Source organism: Solea solea, chromosome 12, assembly GCF_958295425.1.
Source record: "Solea solea chromosome 12, fSolSol10.1, whole genome shotgun sequence".
NCBI classification, from domain to species: domain Eukaryota; kingdom Metazoa; phylum Chordata; class Actinopteri; order Pleuronectiformes; family Soleidae; genus Solea; species Solea solea.
In genome coordinates this window covers 4561895-4577013 of record NC_081145.1, presented here as the reverse complement: position 1 = coordinate 4577013, position 15119 = coordinate 4561895, and the positions used below count along the sequence as shown (strand labels likewise).

The 15119-nt window shown below is 39.0% G+C and overlaps 1 protein-coding gene across 1 annotated transcript in view; it reads right to left on the bottom strand.

Annotated features, from left to right (window-relative positions):
* pclob (piccolo presynaptic cytomatrix protein b) overlaps window positions 1-15119 on the bottom strand; it is an 82599-nt gene that overhangs the window by 41745 nt on the left and 25735 nt on the right. The window contains exons 11-12 of the mRNA XM_058645444.1: window positions 13172-14305; window positions 11321-12307 (exon numbers count right to left, since the gene is read on the bottom strand). Coding sequence (XP_058501427.1) covers window positions 11321-12307; window positions 13172-14305 — 2121 coding nt within the window. The remainder of the gene's footprint in view (window positions 1-11320; window positions 12308-13171; window positions 14306-15119) is intronic.

Below are 15119 nucleotides of genomic sequence, written 5' to 3'. Positions count from 1 at the left end.
TGTCTAATAAATCGCCTGTCGTAGTTGTCACTGAGAAAAGATACTATACATGAGAGTATGTCAACAGTTAAAGAAATTATATGGAAATGATTTAAACACAATTATAGATAATGGCAGACTGTATGTGCCAATGCAGTCATGAATTACAGTGTGGTGCAGTCATTAATGAATCATATTTTTTCCCACATTGTCAACCTCTACACACGTGTATAAGGCACAATATAACTGTCCCTTATGCACCATAGTATTCACAGTGAAAACCAATGAATTCAATCTTCACCAGACACTTTAACTTCCGCACAGTTAAAACAACCAAAAACTGTGTTGTGTAAATAAATAACATTTTCAAAACAAGCTTGTAGCATCATGCTTGCAGCACTAGAACTTACGATACTTAAAGGATAGCAATAAAAATGCTTACCTTGCAAAAGAGCTAATCACATTTTACAACCAATGGTCTTACTATATAAAATGATCCTCCTCTGAATGCACATTCCTATCACATCTAAGCTCCATTAAGGAACAGCTCAGGAGGACATGAAAGGCATGAGCTGTCAACAGATAAAGCAGTGTGTCTGTAGCAGCCTAGCAAACCAAATCACAGCAATGCGCCTGCCTCTGCAGAGCCAGGGAGAGCAGGTCTGATACTCTGGGCAGAGGAGGAGATTACAGTGCATTCACGTCACATTTGTGAAACAATGTTCATTTTTAACTTCACTTTATGTAAGTATCACAACTACGTCCTCATTATGACCATACTCAATTCATTTTAATACATATTATAATAAAGGGAAATATGCAATACTCAACAAATAAAACAGTTCAGGTACTCATGTGCTGACTTAATCTTAATGTTTAATTGATTTAATCTGCCTTCTGTCAAACACTGACTTGCGTAGGCATGCTCTTAAAATCCAGCTGTGCTGGGGATTTATCATCTTTGTTCCCATAAAAAAGCCTCATATGACAATGCAATGATAATGATGATAAAAAGACAAGATTAGAGGGGGGCATTTGCCTGTTTATACTTGAATTCATTAATATTTGTCTCAAACCTGCCTTTGCCCAGTTGCTTTTCAGATATTTCAAACTGTAGTGTGTATGACTTTTAAATAAATGTGTGTTAGCGTCAAACCATTGTCAAATGAATTCACACAATACTGATAAAGTTTATCAGCCCCACACGACTCTCTCTGTGTTTCTCAGTACAGCAGTGTTTAGCTCTCACGTAACCTGGCCGAATTCCCGCGCTGCACACAGGAAGTGATTTGTTTAATGTCAAAAAAGACGGAGGCAACAGCAACATTGCACTAGTAAAGTGAGACAACAGCTAAATATAACTGGAGAAAACCAATGCCTCCACTGTGAGGGTTTTGTTCACTTCTGGCTCAGTCAGGAATATGATAATCCTATTAGTTCCCTTCCAATAACAAACAAAGCCTCATCAGTGCAGTCCATGTTGCTGGTAATTATCTAAATATTATCTGATCCCAGCTCAGGCCTACTCATTCGCCTTTTCTTAAACGTTGCTACATTAGTTCAACAATCAGCAACTATGAAATAAGATGATAAAACACAGTAAGCTCCAGTATTCAGCTTTGAACATCTGTCAAAACTTGTATTCCCACACATCCCTCAACTGCTTTATCTCCACATCTGCCACACTGAATATAATCACAGCTAACAAGGAACACACTCCTGACTCATTCATATGCTAATCAGCAAAATCATGTCACTGCCCAAGAAGGCCATTGATAAATTTTAATCACACCATTGTTGTTACTTTCTGGCTTTTCTAATCATCTCATACCTGGCACAATGGTGTAAGCAGAGGCAGCTCATATGCAGTGATAATTACTTTATATGACATTTTAAAATATATGGCTTCTTTGTAATTTAATTCCTGAGCAGCCAATATTGATATACACTTAAATGGAAATTGAGAGTCGAGTTACTATCCTTCAACGCATCAAGCCATTCCACCAATCAAAATGGGTAAACTGAATATTAAAGATAATTGCTGACCAAAATGAATAACTAAACAACAAGATTGGCTCAATAACTGGTTTTCATGTTCAATACCAAAACCAATTCACTATCACTACTTGGTGTGTGTGCAAATAAAAAGTCATTCTAATTCAATATCACAGCCTTGAGTCTCTCTGAATACCAACATCAGTCCAATGCAGTTACAGTACTAAGCTGTTAACACTGCATTAGTGCTGCTACATTACCACCGAGCCATAACGAGCCATTTCAAAACCACTAATCTCCAACTGAGTAATAAATATTGGTAATAATTTAACTAATAAATACATTAGAAATGAAGAACCCACAACATAACTCAATTATAATACTGTTGCTGCTTTTTATTTACTGTTGTTTTTTGTTTTTTGTACATGTTGTGCTCAGGAAAGTATTTTGTGTGACTTGTAGGGTTTTTGGTTTTTGCATTCAATATCTGATCCTCTGATTTTGACCAGTACCTAACCAATACTTAACAATAATTCTGGAAAAAAAATATTCAGATTTCAATGTTATGAGTTTCTGGTATAACAAATAAATCATCAAAACCATATAATTAAAGTTTAGTAAGAAAGTTTGACATTTGTGAACATTTTTAGGTTATTTACTTTCCAACGATTGTATTAACAAATGAACTATCAGTTAATTGAAAAAATATGATGATGAAAATAACCAATAGTTGCAAGCCTAATAATTACTATTAAACCATTCAGTTTCACCATAGCCGTCATTTTACAAATAGAACTGCATGCCCTGAATTCATTGTAAAATACTAAAAATGACTGCACACTGAATTCTTTAATTTAATAATACACAGGTTGTTAAGGAACTGCAGGATTGTCAAAAAGCATGTTTTCTTAATCCTTTATTCTCCCTAGTCTCCCTTTCCTGCCATCTAAATATGGCCCTGCACCTCCCAGCTCTTCAGTGTCTTGTTGTACAGGTCCTTTTCTCAGCACGATGTATACTGTGCCATCTTTGTATCTGATAACTCACTGAACCTGTAAACTCGAAACAAACCTACATGAAAATAAAGATCCCATTCATCAACAAAAAAGAGGGGACCTAATCCCAACACATTCCCTTTTCAGCACCAATCACTGCCTCGCAGCCATAAAGTCCAGCAGAGCCATGCATCAGAGCCACAGGGTCTGGAAAACTGCCATCGCCCTTTTGTCTAATTAAATCTGTTTTGTGAGTAAAGAGCATGAGGCCTAAGCAGAAAGCTTTGGGAGAGGCTGCTCCACATGATTAGCCGGTGAGCTGGATTAGCAGACCTGCACAATGACGCCAGGCAGGAAAATGATGCTACCGACACACAGGCGCGGTTCATTTGCTGAGCTTCATAAAGGACTGCCAATTTGACTTAAGTCACATCAAGAGACACTCTTCTGTTTAAGCAACGTAAATAAGCCATAATGTGCTTTACATTCAAATTAGAGCTTGGCAGTAAATCGGGCTATTAGAGGTGAAGAAGAGAGTACAGGCAGGTTGGAGTGGGTGAAGACGAGTGTCAAGGGTGAATTGCGACAGAAGGATAGCAGCAAAAGTGAAATGGAAGGTCTACAAGATGGTCGTGAGACCTGCTATGATATATGGCTTAGAGACAATTGGGATGGACAGGATTATAAATGAGCATATTCGAGGGACAGCTCAGGTTGAACGGGTTTGGAGATAAAGTTAGAGAGTCAAGGTTGAGATGGTTTGGTCACAAGCAGGAGGGACAGTGTTTATTTGGACAAAGGATGATGAAGATGGAGCTGCCAGACAGGACGAAAAGAGGAAGACCACAGAGAAGGTTCATGGACATTGTGAAGGAGGACATGAGGACAGTTGGTGCAACAGAAGAGGACACAAGGGAAAAGACGGAAGGATGGAGGCACATGATCCCTAAAGGGAAAAGCCAAAAGATGATGTAGAAGAAGAAGAAGTAGAAATAGAAGATGGGTTCAGTTGCTTGTTAATGCAAACATTTTATCAGCCAGTCACGCAGCAGCAACTCAGAGTATTTAAGCATTGAAGTTACAGTATGTTCAAGACCATAGACTGTACATAAAAAAATGGACATAGTCCATTTTCCTGGTTGAGGCCGTTGAAATAAAGTCTCTGGGAAAATGAGCTTGTACTGCTCACTTGATATTTAACAAGAGTAAACAATTTCCTGTGAAGTTAAGGGACCGGTGTGTAAAATTTAAGTGACATTTCAAGATATTGAAGATAAAATAATGATAATTAAATGATTGATTATACTTCAATCACCTTATTGTATGAATTGTTGTTTTTCATTACCCCAGAATGAGCCTTTTTATATCAGTAGCTAATTCAGCTAAAATAGCCCACAATGGACAAACTAAACCACTTTTGACTTTTGATGCTCACTGAAGGCTAGAAGTTCTCCTACACAGTTGAAAGAGAAGGGTGAGGAGAGGGTTGCTCAGCTGCAACATATAACGCCCCTCCAAAAATGTTACACACTGTAACTTTATTCGTCTCAATTACAGGGTTTCAGGTCTTCTTCAATAGCACACAATCACAATTTTATAAATGATGTTCCCATTTAGAGGAAAATAGATGATAAATCATGGAACATATGAGTATTGTCCAGACATTGCATAGCTTCAAAATGGGAGTTGAGACTCTTATGGGCGATGTAATGACTGGATGCTACTTGATCAAGACTTTGACTTTAAACATGGCATGATTACTGGTCTGAATATTTAAGAAACTGGTTATCTACTGGGATTTCCCACACAACCATCCCTGAGGTTTGCAGAGAAAGGTCAACATAAGAAAGACACAATATCCAGTAAGAGGCAGCACATTGGAAGAATATTGCTTGTCGATAGAAAAGTAGTAACTCAAACAACCACTCGTTACAAGTGAATGCACAACACATTGCACGCTGAAGCAGATGAACGACAGCAGCAGAAGACCACGCCGAGTGACACGCCTACCACTTTATGAAAATAAGATAGATAAGAGTTCAAGACTTGTATTGATCTCCCATAAAGGAACTTCAAATTGACTCAGCAGCACAAATGTGAGAAAAGATAATTATACAAAATAGAAATAAGAACAGAAACTAAATGTAGGCAGAATACATAAAAATTATAGATATATACGGGAAATATGCAGTTATACAACTGACAGTGTTAATGTGACAATCAATGCAGTTCTTGCAAGAAGCTCTCTTTGAGATTTATGTCAAGGTCATTAAAGTGTGGGTGCTTTTGTACTGTGCAGCAATGTGAGGTGTTAGATGTCCTTTGTACCTAATAAAGTGGTTGGTAAGTGTACCAATGACCGGTGTCCTAATTTGTCTGTGATCTTTGTATTTTATTATTAATTATTGGTTGGTACTGTGCAGCACTTTGTAATTGTGGCTTTAAAAAGTGTTTACTTTCAACACAAATAAAACAATCCCGAACAACAACATATCAGACACTCGCTAGACTGAAGAGATGGCCTTAGGTCTGTTGATGACATCAGTGTTCCTACGCCTTTCTTCACTGCTTTCCAGCTATTGATACTGGAGCTACTAACGTTCTTATTGATTTTCTGGCAGACACTTTGGCACAAGCTGTAGAAGGCTAATATACTCGACCTTCAGCAGCCCACACAGAGCAGAACTCATCATAAATCAAGCCTCTCTGATGACTGAGGACGTTGACCCACTGATTCATAATAAGCAGAGTGCTCCAGTCTGCAGACGAGGAAACACACACCCCCCCTGCTTTTTTGCCAATCTGACAAATGGTGCATTGGCAGTTTGTTTGATGCCAGGGAGCAATGGGCAAAGACTGGGAGAAACATAAGAGGGACTGTGCGGGTGTGGCATAAAAGACAAAAGTAAAAACAGTAGAATGTGAAAGATGCTGAGAGGTACACTAACAAAGCTCTGAGGGGAGGTCCTATTACTTTCTTATGTGACAGGAAAGACAAAATGGAAAGATGGATCTTTGTCTCACATGCAGGAAAATCACTGTAGTTCAGAGTATTTGTGCTAAAGTAAATTCAGTAATATTTTATCTTTACTGAAAAATGAACAAAAACATACAGTGAAAATTGCACAGCTGACATTTGATACAACATCAAGACTAAAGCGTTAACATTTTAGCACTGAAGTCTCACGGAACTTAAAATAGAGTGGGGAGGTTGTGCATAGGTTCCCCTCACAGTGACATGAGGACACATTTGTTGAACTCAGTACCATCACTGAAAAAACATGAACTGTCAGAAGTAACCGACCTCCCATCATCGTTTCTTCTATTTTAATACAAATCATACTTTAAATAATACAACAAATGGAAACGGAATGGACAAAAAAATTTGGATATGAAGTAACATTCTTTAGTACAACCGCTCCATAACTCCTAATAAGACTTCTGTATCTGCCAACAGGTAGTTTGGTCCATTCTTTCTGAACAACAGCTATGCACCATCTGTTTTCAGTGACTATGAAATTATCATCATAAAAAGAGGACGAAACCCCAAGACACAAACAGAGCAATACGGTTTATACAGTGCAATCTAATGAGGATTGTCCTGACCTCTGAAACCAAACAAACACTGCATAAAAGCATGGCACAGCACAGAAGAGCCTGCTTATCTGGACAGTACATGACTCAGCTGTCCAACTGAAATACAGCGGCAGCGTTTGTGATGCCACTCGCCGCTTGTGATCAGCAGATCACGCATAGTACCCACTCAGGTCGCTTGGAGCCTCGTCAGGTACTATGCTAGTGCAGATGCAACTTAACCGTGCCGAGGCGAGACACGCTCGTGGAAACAAAGCATATGTCACCAACTATCAGCCACCATCTTCAATGCTGTCCCACACAGAACATCAAAGGTCAACACTTTCACACCACGATTCAGGTGAATCCAACAACTTAAAATTGGTTCAGGGGTGTGAACAACTTGCATTGTTTAACTTAACGACTCTCCTCACAGGTATCCAGCCTTCAGAAGCTAAATACCTGTTTTTCCTCACCAGTTATTCAGAACTGAAAAGCCTCTTGAATGAGAGGTGAAACGTCTTCAAACCTAACTCAAACTAAGACCAGTTGCCTACAAAGATTCAAGTTGCTTGACGTGTTGCCTGGTAGACTGTTGCATGACAGGATTACGACGACAGCTACCGGAACTCTATTCAGCCAGACCTTCTGCTGCTCAGTCTGTGGCTGCATGGTTCACTAACCTATGGCACAAAACGTATGTAAAAATATGAAAATATCTGTGCAGGTTAAAAGGTTCCACAGATGCTTTGTTGCACATCTGAGGCTTGTGAGACAGACATCAGGTATCCAGCTGATTCCTGACATGAATCTGGCCTGTATTTTAAAATTAAATTGTGTTTGTGTTTCATACTATTAGATTATGTTGTTTTATTATTCATTCATTTCAATAATTTCATTCTCATCTTGTTATCCCCTGTCTGTTTGAATTTCAGTGTGTATAATCCTTTGTTGTCGTCTGCCTGACATGATTACTGCTGACTGAATAACAAATTGACCCATGGGCATAATAAAGACCTATCCTAGTTTATTCTATCTTTCACAGCTTTGCAAATGCTTCTGGATGTAAAATCACATTTTATTAATTTAAAATATTACCATATAGAAATATAAGAATCCTGCTTTGTACAAGGAAATCCCAAATTGTTGAGTGTTTTTTGTTTTTGTTTTTAATATCGAGTCTATGTTATTCTTATCTCAGCAGTTACACACAGTGACTGCACAACACAAAACACGTGTGTCCTACTTATCAGACAACAGTCACTCCCAGGCTTTTGATGGAATCAGCTGAAGCAGAACATGCAAAAACAAAAAAATGGATAGAATAGCTTTGACTTTGACCTGAGGGACCTCATTTTCTTTCATAAATATTCTTCTGCCATTCTCCTTAAATAAAACAACATACATTCATGCTGAAGAACAGAGGCGTGGTCCTTTTTGATAACACATGTTGACAGCAGTTTAGTACTTAGAGCTGCATCAAGGCCAAGCTATTAATGGTTTCCTCGGCTATTATGAGGATTGAATCTATGTTGCACACATACAGTAGCAGCGATTACGCCTGCATGCTTGTCCCTTCCCCCACTGAAGCACAAGGCCTCGGCTCTTCCCCTTCTCTGGTGTCCACAATGTGTGAGAAGTATCAGTTACATAAGTGTCAAAGGGAAACCAAGCCGAAGCCATGAATAAAGAAATGAGATAATATGTTGCTCACACTCATCGCAGTCACTGCAGGGAGGAGTTTTATCACCATTTACTGAGTTCAAACAAACGTCAATCAAAAATACTCGCCTTTCCAAGTATACGGGTAAACACTTGATTGTTTGCAAATTGAAATTGCAATTGGAAACAAATCTCAGAGGCTGCAGTTTGACCCTTCTACTTTTGATTGATCTATGTTATCAGTGGTTCTCAAACTTTTCATATCAAGTACAACTTTTGAAAACATTGAGCTCTGAAAGTAATACCATTATCACCAATGTCAAAATACAGTGGTGTAAATAGGTCGAGCATCCTCACATGCTTCAGAAACCGGAATATTGACCAACAGTTTCTACGCCATCCATCCATTTTCTACCACTTTGTCCTCCACATCCACTCCTAATTCCCAATTTAATTTTGTATTTTTTGTATTTACCTGGAGAGAACCCATGCAAACTACTGAACTTCTTGCTGTGAGGCAACACTGCTAGCCACTGCACCACCATGTGTCCCCATGTTCTATGCCAATTTAAATTAATGTAGTGTGCCCATGATAATCTTCAAGTCTCATATAGGTAGTTTATAATTTGATAGTATTGCATGCCGTACTGCTCTGATGATCTTATTTTACACTACGAGGCGATGAACATTGTTCTGAATCATGACTTCATCTCATCTCATCTTCTACTGCTTCATCCTCCACATGATGTCATCACCTAAAACCAGCCATTTAAAAAACAACAGGCTTCAGATGTCAACTAATATCCTGCTCTGTTACAAAGAAAAAAACTGGCCACAATAACATGACAAAGCTATTACTGCATTTTATTTACATTTGTTTTGTGCTTAGGGAAGCATTCAAATGACAATTGCAGATTTTGGATCAAATTGGAGCCTATGTTTGTCATTTTCCAATATCCATTGTGGCAATTTTTGACCAGTATCAGATCAATACTGATATATTCATCCTTTAAAGTGATCAGGAGGAAGTCTGAGTAATTACCAAAACACTGCAACACTGAAATTACTTTTGCTTACTCAGGGGCAGGCAGGGCTGAAAAGTGTATGAGTCTTGTATTGAAATCAAAAATTTGAAGCAATGCAATTAGCAAAGTGCAGTTTATTTTTTCAAATGTCGATTGTGATTGCGACTACAATTGCAATTACAAGTCAAAACAATCAGTTACTGTATTGTACCTAAATCATTGAGCCCTATTTGAAAAACACAAATAAATAGAGCTATTTCTTTTTTGATAGGATCCACATATTTTGAAATGTTTAAAAAGTTTCTAAAAATGTTTTATACAAATATCACCAGATAATATAAATTCACTACAATCAAATTATTGTGAGTGCTTTTTCATCACAATCTGCAATGAAATCTTATATCACAGCAACCCTGGTAGTAACTGAATGGTGTTTGTTGGAAAAACCAACCCTACGGGGAAATGTGACTCGTACAAGCTAAAAAAAGGTTATATTATAACCAAGGATACACAACCTTGTATGAAATAATGACCAGCATGTATGAGCAAATCCAAAACAGGTATGCACATGTATTATAACCATACACATAAAATGAACGGCAAATAACATGGAGCCACTGATCTGTAAAATAGCAGATCATTTGAAAGGAATTGTCTGCTGCTCTAATGTACTCGGTTGTGTCGTTATTGTGTTGGATATAATCCATTTCACTTCTACTTATTGGCATACATCCCAGGGCTTTGCAATCTCAGATCTCTCACGGGGACTGGAGATTCCCTGATCCCTGCTCTGTCATGGCAGCAGATCCCCATTCCGCTAATGCTGTTGCACAACCCTCAATCACTGTAATACGTTTTCAGAGCTGCTGGTTGGCTGGAGCACTCGTCCTCTCATGAGCTGTTATGTAATAACCCATGTCACCTCAGTGGATAGATAGCCACAACAGTCGGCCACCACACAGTCTGCATTTTAGTGTGTTTTTCCTTTTGTAAAGATCTCTGAAAGTCGGTTTGATGATTCGATTACATTACATTAATAAATAACACACTAACCACCGTTCAAAGTCACAGTCTGAAAACCAATTCAAGCATGCTGCTCTCATTTTCCTCTGCTGTGGCACCTTTGACCATTTCATTCAGCACTTTTCTTTGCCATGAAAAGCAAATCAACAGTGAAGCACAATTTAAGCAAATACACGTGCATTTTTCAGTCACAATATAAGCCTCCATGAAAGCCCATCTACCGTTTTTCTATGACATGCATACAATTTTTTTGACCGTAAACCATGTTCTTGACATCTTCTAACTCAAAAGATGGTGTGCCTGACGGTGTAAAAATTATGGACTCATAAAATGAGTAAGGCCTGTCCATGATCTCCGTTGTTGCCGACTAGCAGACAAAGAAAGGTCTTATATTACCCACTGCAGAGCATATTGCAGGTGTTTGGACCATAAATGATGACAATATTTGTACCAGCAACCACATTTGTGATTTAATGACACAGGATAAGTAGATGTGACTTGTGCTAAATCAAAGCAGCGAGGAGCTTAGATTCATTTAAAACTAAAGGTTTCTTCAGCTACATTTTTTAATATATTGGTATTTTACAGCCGCTTACTCCAGACAAAGAATGGTATTTTTGAAAATTGAAGTTTTCCTCCTCTGGGCGATCAGAAGAGAGACTGACAAATTTGCAAAATCAGCTAATGACAAAAATACAAAAGTATGCACGTTAAAAGTCCACTCAGCAACGCTAACACTCGCAGATTTGGCTACATCCGACACAACAGAAACAAACGTGATAACGTCAAACAGAGGAAACACTGGCAAAAACTCTTTCAACACATAAATACTGTGGAAAAAAATTATCAAAATCTTCACCCTGGCAGGACTTTTCTAAAATGTGTGTTTTCAGAAACGTAACCCACCAATTCCTGCCTACATGTGGACTGGGCCTTATATAAACCTCAGACTGTTGCATTTGCATACACTGTCAAGTAAATATATTTGCTACATGTGATGTGTATGCAGCATGGTGTAACATGCATAAGCGATAAGGAAAATGACGTGCATGTCTTAAGTACACTTACCACTGCTGTATGAGGCATAGGGTTGAATCCACAAAGGTTGCACACTGTGTTCTTGCATTCGGTGCAGGTGTTGTAATTCGGGGGTTTGTCGGAGCCTCTGTTGAGTTCTACCTTACAGAGCGGACAGGTCAACAGATCTGCTTTCGGGGCAACTTTTGTCACCGTAGTGATCTTTGCAGGTTCTGGTGGAGCTTTCTCTACTTTTGCCCGTGCTGAAGGAGCAGGTTTAGCCTGTGATGATGGCTCTTGCTTCTGAGCAGCAGGTGGTTTAGTCTCCCTCGCAGGGGGTATCTTAGGAGAAACTGGAGGTGTAGTTTTCGGAATATCAGTGGACATCTTGCGTGGAGTTGGTGGTGTCGTTTTTGCTTCATCTTGAACAGCTGTGGTTATTAAAGTGGATGCAGAACTTAAGAAAGATGAGCCAAAGCCAAACATCTTCCCTGTGACTGACTCAGCAGGCTTGGCAGCAGAAGGTTGTGTTTTAGGACCACCAAAGCCAAAAAAGCCCCCTGATTCCTGTTTGGGAGGCTGAGCTGGTGGTGGCACAGATTTTGTAGGAGGGGTCACAGATTTTGGAGGTTGTTGTGATTTAACAGCTTCTTGTTTTGCAGGGCCAGTCTTCACTTCTGGCTTGGTTGTTTGTGAGAGCTGCACTTGTGGAGATTTTCCACCTGGCTGCTTCTGCTGAGCTAAATCCTGGGCCTTTCCTTGTTCTGTACTTGAAACTACCTGTGTTTCTTTTATAGATTTGGCCTCAGCTTTGGGGGTTTCTTTTTTGAGTGGAGTGACCTCTTTTTTGACTGCTGAGGATTCTGTAGTTTTCTCTTTTTGGGCTAGTGGTGGTGGTGTATCCTGCTTTTCAGATAAAGGAGGTGTAAAAGCTTTGCTTGGAGAAGCCTGAGGTTTAGCTGCAGGCTGAGGTCCAGTGGGCTCAGATGCTCCCAGCGCTCTCTGCATCTGGCAGTTCAGACAAAGCCATTCGTTCACCTGAAAAGAAATACAATAGAAAACATTGATCAAAAACAAGCAACAACAATGTTCAATGATACAAACCAACTACAAAACATGTTACAGCACAAAGGTATATTCTTATATGACCTATGGCACGTGTATTGTGTATATTTTGGCTCTGGTGGTTATTATTACAGATATAATGGATATAATATATTTGGTGTATAAAACATGAGTTCAGTAAACCATAAACATCTCGCTTCTGAAAACATCAAACATCTTTGTAGTTTTAGAAATAGTGCATATACTGTAGTAGCCATTAACAATTTGCCATAATTACACAAAAGCACATTTTTCAAAGGTGCAATATTAATTTGGTGCAAATATGCTACTTATGAAAAAAGTAATTTAATATTTATTTTGTTGGTACAGACAAATATGAGAACAGCTTTTAAAAACAAAAATAAATACATTTGGTTGTAGCTAATTATTTATCTACTACAGTTACAATGAATACTTTTTGCTTGCAAATACACACTGCATTGGACAGTTCAGAAGCAACTGATATGGAAATGATATGTTGTTTCAGATGACATAATGTGAGCAGATGTGTTTTCTTGATGTAATTGTGACCATGATAGGCAACTATTCTTCTCTATTTCCAGTACTGCATAAAAAAGTATCAAACCATACCTGCTTTGTTAGACCCCTGAGTGTACAGTATATGAAATGGTTAGTTTTAGTAGAAAACACTTTGTGTGGTGTAAAGTTAAAACTTTTAGCAGTAAAATGTGTTTAGAATTATGTGTTGATTACTTAAATGCCATCTTTAACTCCCTTTGAAAACACATGTTAATCAATTTAAATTACTTTGTTTAACTTGATGTTGGGATGATTTACCTCTGCCACATTTGGCATTGGGTTAAATCCACATTGATTGCAGGCTGTCATCTTGCACTGTGTGCATATGTTGTAGTTGGGAGGATCTTTGGAGCCCACATTTAGTTCAACCTTACACAGTGGACAGACAGACTGATCTGCTGGTGCTTTTGGAGGCGCTGATGGAGTTTTATCCACTTGTACAGTTGTGGCCTGTACAGCTGTAAAGATCTTGTCCTGCTGGGGTTTCTCTGGTTTCTTATCATCAGTTTTCTGCACAGCAGGGGGCTTGGTGTCTTTTGCGGGCATCGTTTTAGGAGAAGCTGGTGGTGTAGTTTTAGGAGAAACCTGGAATGCGGTGGACATCTTACGTGGAGTCGGTGGTGTAGTTTTAGATTCATCCTGGACAGCTGATGTTATTAAAGTGGATGCAGAACTCAAGAAAGATGATCCAAAGCCAAACATTTTTCCTGTCACTGACTCAGCAGGTTTTGCTGTGGTAGGCTGTGTTTTAGGACCACCAAAGCCAAAGAAGCCTCCTGACTCCTGTTTAGGAGGTTGAGCTGATGGAGGCACAGATTTGGCGGGAGAGGTCCCAGGTTTTGGGGGCTGCTTTGGAGATGATTTCCCTGCCTCTGGATCTGGTCGAGGAGCAGTTATTGGTTTTGCAGGCTGCGGCTGGGGTTGAGCTGGTTGAGAGACTGGTGGTGCAGATTTTGTAGGAGGGGTCACAGATTTTGGAGGCTGTTGTAGTTGTTTTGCTGGATCTTGTTTTGCAGGGCCAGTCTTTACTTCTGGCTTGGTAGTTTGCGAAAGCTGCACTAGTGGAGTTTTTTCACCAGGCTGCTTCTGCTGCTGAGCTAAATCTTGGGCCTTTCCTTGTTTGGTACTTGCAATATCCTGTCTCTCTTGTATAGGTTTGGCCTCAGCTTTGGGGGTTTCTTTTTTGAACGGAGTGACCTCTTTTTTGACTGTTGTAGATTCTGTAGTTTTCTCTTTCTGGGATAGTGTTGGTATATCCATCTGTTCAGATAGAGGAGGTGTAAAAGCTTTGATTGGAGAAGCCTGAGGTTTAGCTACAGGCTGAGGTCCAGCAGACTCAGATACTCCCAGGGCTCTCTGCATCTGGCAGTTCAGACAAAGCCATTCCTTTACCTGAAAAGAATTTCAATTGAAAGCATAAATCAGAAACAAACATCATGTGTTCAAATATACAAACCAAGGAGGAAACAGGTTTCAGTATACCCTTTTCTATTCTATAATTGTGTATTAAAAACAGACACAATGGGTGGAATTAACCTGCTGTATAAAACATGATTTCAGCAAACCAGTGCAGGGTATATTACAATTTTATAAATGTATTTTCATTTGGCAAATAATTTGTGTGTTATCTAATCAAATTAAAACCTTTGACAGTTAAAGGTTCCAGTGTGTAAAATTTAAAATAAGTTTTTCACAGAAATGGACTATCCCCCCCACCCCCAGCAAGTATGTTTGTATAAATGTGTAACTGCTTTAAAAAGAAGTTCAGTTGTCAAAACCTTATAGGACAAAGGATTTTAAGTGTACGTGGGGGCAAGAGCTTTGCTTTGTGGAGGCTGTCATCTTGCACTGCTAGGTTTGTGCAGCTGCCTAAATAGACAAACCAGCCAGACTCTTATTTTCAAGTGGATGCTTACTATGCAAACGAAGAGCGGCTTCAGCCACTTAAACCCAATCCATAAATCAACAAAAACAGAAAGGAAGTGGTAAAGGGAGTTTATATCCTTTCTCATATGCAAAGAGCCACCGTAGTTCACTCGGGAAAGGAAGAAAGGTGAGAGGAGAATTCCTCAACATGTTGCAATTTGCAGTCTCACCATTTCAGGTCACTAATTTTTACACTGGACCCTTGAATGTTCTTGAAATAATCAACTTTTTTTTTTCCTTTTTAAAATTTATACTAACAAAAAAATTAACTAAAAAAGGT